The 6148-nt window shown below is 44.5% G+C and overlaps 1 protein-coding gene across 1 annotated transcript; it reads left to right on the top strand.

Annotated features, from left to right (window-relative positions):
- On the top strand, positions 1 to 2488 carry LOC123966555 (enoyl-CoA delta isomerase 2-like; the record flags this gene model as incomplete). Its single annotated transcript, XM_046042692.1, is given in 3 exon segments — positions 1 to 42; positions 254 to 397; positions 1945 to 2488. Coding segments are annotated over 3 exon segments (315 nt in total). The 3' UTR covers positions 2101 to 2488.
- Positions 2489 to 6148: the final 3660 nt, after the last annotated feature.

Raw genomic sequence — 6148 nt, 5'->3', positions numbered from 1 at the left:
TGCTCCTCCTACACCTTCCCCAAAATAATGGGCCTCGCCAAGGTACACACAGAAGAAGAAGAGGCCGCAGCTGACTTCTTTAAAAGCTCAGACGGTTCTGTTAGTTTCATGTGAGGAAGGTCTCAGCCTCCTCATCATCAGCGCTTCATACACCTCAGCGTTTATTCACCAACTCTGTTTGTGGTTATCCACAAACAGCTTGTTGTTGTTGTTGTTGTTGTTGTAGTAATAAACTGCCCCCCGCTCCCTTTAGGCCAGTGAGATGCTGCTGTTCAACAAGAAGCTGACGGCGGTCCAGGCCTGTGAACTCGGTCTGGTCACCGAGGTTTTCCCTGACAGCAGCTTCCAGTCGGAGGTTTGGACCAGACTGAAGGCCTACGCCAAGCTGCCCCCCAACGTAAACACACACTCTCTGTATTTTAGCGCTCCTGCTTTGTTCACTTTGAGGAACAGGTCGTGGTGCGTTTTCTCTCACTGTAAAACTTTGATTAATAGGATAATTATACACACCGCTTCATAAAATATGTTTAGATTTCATGCTGATTTGTTCCTCTGCGGTTGGAATGAAGTTCTGAACACAACAGCATCACGTTCAGACAGCGAGCCCTGCAGCCTGGTGATTTTAGACAGGAATCTTAATTAATTAACGGGATAGTTTCTTAGATGGAGCCCATCTGTAGGCTATAATTGAATTCTCCAAAGTGTTTTCACATATTTAGATAGATTATTTTACGTGTCCAAAAAATAGTGAGCCGGGGTTAATAACAGAAAAAAAATCCTAGATGAAAGTGTGAAATTTACAAGAAGAAAAATCTGAAATTCCCTGCAATTAATGTCATAAAAATTTAAAACTCTGTTTTCTTCTGAATATGGCCGATCCAAGGTGAATGATAGTGATTGTGGGTTAAACTTGCGAGTATTTAAGTATATTAAGTTTAATATAACTTTCCAGTGCATGCATAACACACTGCAGACGTGTGTGAGATGTTGCAGCCTTGCAAAGTGAAGTTCCTCTCATAAATGTTTGACTATAATGCCAGAAAAGGTTTTTTTTAGATTAATCTTGGAAATTAAATTCTGTCTCGGATTATTCCCCCTCTCCGCTGGCTCCTTTTTTACGTGCAGCTGTACCTTTTACATCTGAATCATATTACACGTAAAAGAAGAGCCCGTAAAATACAGAATAGAGATTTGAACTACAACAAGAACACTGTGCCAACGAGCCTCGCTGGCTCTGTCGGCCGCCACGATATTAGATTTAGCCGCTAACGTGTCTTTACATTCATAATTACCTGAAACTAACACCGTGCGTTCCTCTGGAGAAATACGGAGCAAAAAAACTCTGCCGAACACGCCCCTTTCAGGGGAGCGTGCACCACCTCTGATTAAGTTAACACGGACTCAACTAACCAACGTCCACCGTCGTAGTGTAACTCCAGTGTGGGCGGTCAGAGTTTGTTACCCTGAGTTAACTCTGAGTAAGTTGAACTCCCTTCGTAGTACAGGCCACTGCTGTGGGAACACATTTAGACAAAAAAGGTCTCCATTAGAAGCCTGGTCTGGTTTTTATAGAAGTTCTCTGGATGTAATAAAAATATTCAGTTTTAAGTAAATAAAGTGTTTCATAGTTGCCTGTTTCAGTCCTGGGACGCCCGTCAGGGTCAGCTCAGGGATTTTAGCAAATAAAAGCCCGGGCTGTTAATCAGAGTTTTACGGTATGCACCTCCTCTACAGAAACATCTTCTTCTCTTTCAGTTTGCTGCTGTGCAAACCTTCCACAGTTCAGATCAGGAGAGAGTTTTAGAGGAAATCCAGACGAACAACCATCAACAGAGCGCAGGACTCTGAACCACTAGCTGGTCCAGACCAGAACCTCTGCGGCCTGTTGGATGATCACTGTGGAGAAAAGCTAAATAAGTGTCTCTCTCTCTCTCTCTCTCTCAGTCTCTGGCGCTCTCTAAACAGCTGATGCGCTCGGTGGACAGGGAGCGTCTCCACGCGGTGAACGACGCCGAGGTGGAGCGTCTGATGGAGCGCTGGACGTCGGACGAGTGTTTCAACGCCGTCATGAGCTTCTTCCAGGCCAAGGCCAAACTCTGAGCGAGGTGTGAGTGTGAACAGATCGGTAATCGGGGCGAAATGTAAACGGCGGTGGGAGCAGCTCCGTCCTGCAGGCGGCGTGCCTCCACACGCTGACCCGTTAGTTCCCTCCTGAATGAGACTGATTCTCTGGAGAGAAGTAGATTAACTGCTGTCTGGTTTACTGCGTGTGAAACTGTCCTGAATGTTACTCGTAGATGAAGAGCAGCCAGCCAATCACAGAGCAGCGCTAACGTTAACTAACCTTCACTCTCGCTGCAGCCGCCTGTCTGACTGAGAACATCACGATGTCTGTAACCTTCCTGTGACTCGAGGTTAAAGTGCCTTAAACTCTTTGTAGCTCGCCACTCTGTCCCCTCAATTAAAGAAACTTTGGAATTATTCAAAAGCGGACGAGTTGTGTTTTATGTAAACGGGTTACCATGGAGATCCACCTGGTTAGACCTGAGCCAGGTCTCTGTGGTCCCGGAGAACCCGAGTCTGGTGATCACATGGCGTGTCCTTTTAAAAGAAAGCTCACCGCTGTCACACGTCTGACTGACAGCAGCTCGTCTGGGAAATATCACCAAGAAGAATTAGTAATACTTACAGTACACGAGCTGCGTACGTTAAACACACAATACTATAACACAATCATAATATATGAGAGGTAAAAAGAAAGCAGTGATCTACATCTGTATTTCAGCAGGATTGTGGGCGCTCAGCTGATCCAGCAGGTGGCAGCACTCGCCTGTAAATGAAGCTCAGAGCTTCACATGAAGTTCCTGCAGAGCAGCCTGAGGACTGAGTCTGTTAACAATGCTGCTCTGGATTAAAGGAGCAGTCTGACATTTTGGGTGGTAAAACTTCTTGTTCATAAGAAATGACTAACAAGGTGAGAGAAATGTGTCCTTGTGCTGCGTTTTAAAGAATTACCTGCTGCCTTGTTTCTCTGAGCTCAGAAGTTAAACTGTGTTTTTAAAGTCTCCTCCTGTCGGGGGAACAGTGAGAGTTTGGTCTCAGACAATATCTCCAAAAACAAATCCTCTGTCCCTTTACAGTGACTGGAGGAAATATTCTGTAGGCCAAACATTAAATTACGGGAACAAACCGTGGATTTACAGTAAATGAAGGAAATAACTCCACTCTCTTGTCTGTTCAGTGGGCATGAAGCTGCATCCAGCCGCTGGTTAGCTTAGCTTAGCATAAAGACCGGAAACGAGGGGCCACAGCTAGCCTGGTTTGGTTTTAATGGTTTTAAAATGAATCGGTACAAGCGGCCAGACACATTACACAAGAAGTAGTTCCACAGGGAGCACACTGGAGCAGCAGCTTTATTGAGTCTCTGCTGGTTTCTAGATAACTTGGACCTGACTACCTGAAGTCCTAACTCAGGGGTTGTTAACATCCTGTAGTCCTAAAGATTCTTGAGCAACATGGCTGCTGTCTAGAGTAACCAGACGTTTTCCGGGGACAGTCCCCGGTTTTGGTGGCCTGTCCCTGGAAATGTCCCTGTTTTGTGTTAATCACAGACTGTATAAGATGTTAACAGACCTCAAATCAGGTTCTACGTGGCCAGAAAGACTGGACAGCAGAGCAGACAGGTGTCATGCCGAAAACCGATTGCCGTCTGCGGGAAACTTCGGAATAATCACAATTGTGGCTAAATAAGTGTTTGCAGTTTGTAGCGTAACCAAGCATGACTCTTGTTACGTGATTAACAGAAGCCTGTTGCAGCCTATAATTAACATGACTTGGTGCTGAGTTATATATAAAATAATTTTATTATCCTTCTAACTCTACATTACTTAACTTGCTGCGTACCGACCAACCCGGTCCTGATTACCTGCTAAAATACCTTTAAACGGCCAATAAAACTCATGTAATGCAGTATTCTTCGTCCAGACAGTGACTGCAGCCTCTATTGACTGAAAAGTTATTTCTGCCCTGAAATGACTTTATTATATTCATGAGGATTATATTTGACAGATTATATCTCACCTGGTACTTTTTACCTCTTACAATACCTTTAAACGGCCAATAAAACTCATGTAATGCAGTATTCCACTTACTGACTGAAAGGTAGATTCTGCCTCAAAATGACTTGATTTCATTCAGAAGTTATATTTGACAGATCATAAAACCAAAATATATTTCATATATAATGACATGAGATTTTTTTAACGACATACTGAGCACCAAACCAAAACTGTCCCCGGTTTCCACTTCAGAAATCTGGTCACCTTACTGCTGTCAGAGTCTCTGTTGGAAACTGTATTTTACATGTTGTGGTTAAAACTGTAGACGCTGAGCTGTGACGTTAAACTTCGTCTGCAGCTCCGTGTTCTTACTTTCTGAATTCACAAAGGTCAGTCCACCTTAAATACTTGTAAAATGCCGGCGCTGTTACGGTGTGTTAGCGTTTTCCTGCAGGCTCGTCCTTGGTGGACGGCTGAGAAGAGGACTTGATGAACCTTCTGGACCAAACGTTCTCACCGTTGAACCTCTCAGCAGCTCTGACCTCACTCTGCTTTGAAGCCCGAGCAGGAAGCAGGACGGCTTCATCTCTCTGAGTTGTGGCCCCTGCGGGTCGCCATACTTAAGTTCCATTGTTGTGGGATTTAACAATGGCGTCCTGAGCTCTGGGACGTCCAGCGGTGTCTGCAGAGGCCTCTCAGCCCTCCTGTATTTATGAGGGGCGTCACAGAGCTTTTCTTTTTTCTCTGCAGCCTGAAACATGTCGGGCTCGTCCGCCTCCCCAGAGCACCGAACGCAACCCTCCATATAAATCTCAGCTCGCCCCCCCGCCTGGATCTGGGCTGTACGGAGAAATAAGATCCAGAAAGCGGTGAATGTACCCGTCGCTGCTGTGACAAACAACGTCTGCTGAGAGACCAACATGGAGCAGGAAGAGAAGGAAGGGATTTATGTTTCAACATCGGAAAAGAGTTCAAACATCCATCTGTGCAGCTTCAGGGAAGAACCGAGGAGCGCTTTATAGTCCCGGTCCACATTTACATAATAACCTCATGAAATCATCAGCGCCCCGAGCTGCTTTCATTTAATTTCCTGAAAATTTCCGTCGAGGTTATGAAGAAACGACCGAGCTTAGTTTAGAGGTTCTAGGTCTTCACTTTGCTTAAAGCTGCAGGAGGCAGAGGCTTTTTTGTTTGTTCATGTTCTCCATGTACTTTTACAAGAAGTACACCTTGAATGCAGGCGTTTGGAGTACTTTTTCCATTTAGTGTTCCCTCAATCAAGTTTTCTAATTAATTATCTTCCTAAATTACAGAGTAACTTTACCTCCTCCTCATGTCTGGTCTTTGCTGACCAAACTTGTCTCCGAACCAAAACCCTGTCACCCAAAGAGATTTAACCAATATTAGCTGCGTATCTAGATACTGTATGTTTCAGAGCATTAGCTTCAGTTGCCTCCCAGCTCGGTGCGCAAGCTTCATGATCTAGGTAACGTACTGAAGGATGTAGCTAATGCAGTTAACGTTTGTGAGACTTTTATACACATATTGTGTAGAGCAGGTGTTTTCAAAGTCTGACACTGGGGTCCTCCCCATAGACACTCGACATTTGAGCCAAAATAACCTAATATTGCTGTTTGACATAACTTCTGGCTTGATTGTTATAACCAAAGTTTGTTTATTTCTCACGCAGGTTACCATCTAATGGGCATTTGTGTATTTATCACATGGATATAAATGAATGAAATGGGCCGTTTTGCTATTTACTGATTTAAAGATAAAATAACATAAGCTGAGTAAAGGCCCTCTCCTGCTCCAAGCCCTGTCTGAAGGCTCAGGGTGAAAGCATTACACTCCACTCACGTAACATACCGCAGGCCGAGCTACTGCTGCGATAGAGCGGGGATCCCAAAACGCGAGCGGAGCAGGAATGGAAGGGCCAAATAACTCGCTGAGCCTCAGCAGGAAAATATCCCATGATGCTTGACTGCGCGCAGCAAGCATATGTTCACACACAGCCTAAATGAACACTGTAAGCAGACTATTTGATTATTGTAAATTATTCTTATAAAAATAAATATATAGGATGGATT

This window comes from Micropterus dolomieu, unplaced genomic scaffold, assembly GCF_021292245.1.
Source record: "Micropterus dolomieu isolate WLL.071019.BEF.003 ecotype Adirondacks unplaced genomic scaffold, ASM2129224v1 contig_13687, whole genome shotgun sequence".
NCBI lineage: Eukaryota > Metazoa > Chordata > Actinopteri > Centrarchiformes > Centrarchidae > Micropterus > Micropterus dolomieu.
This window is presented reverse-complemented; position numbering and strand designations above follow the sequence as displayed.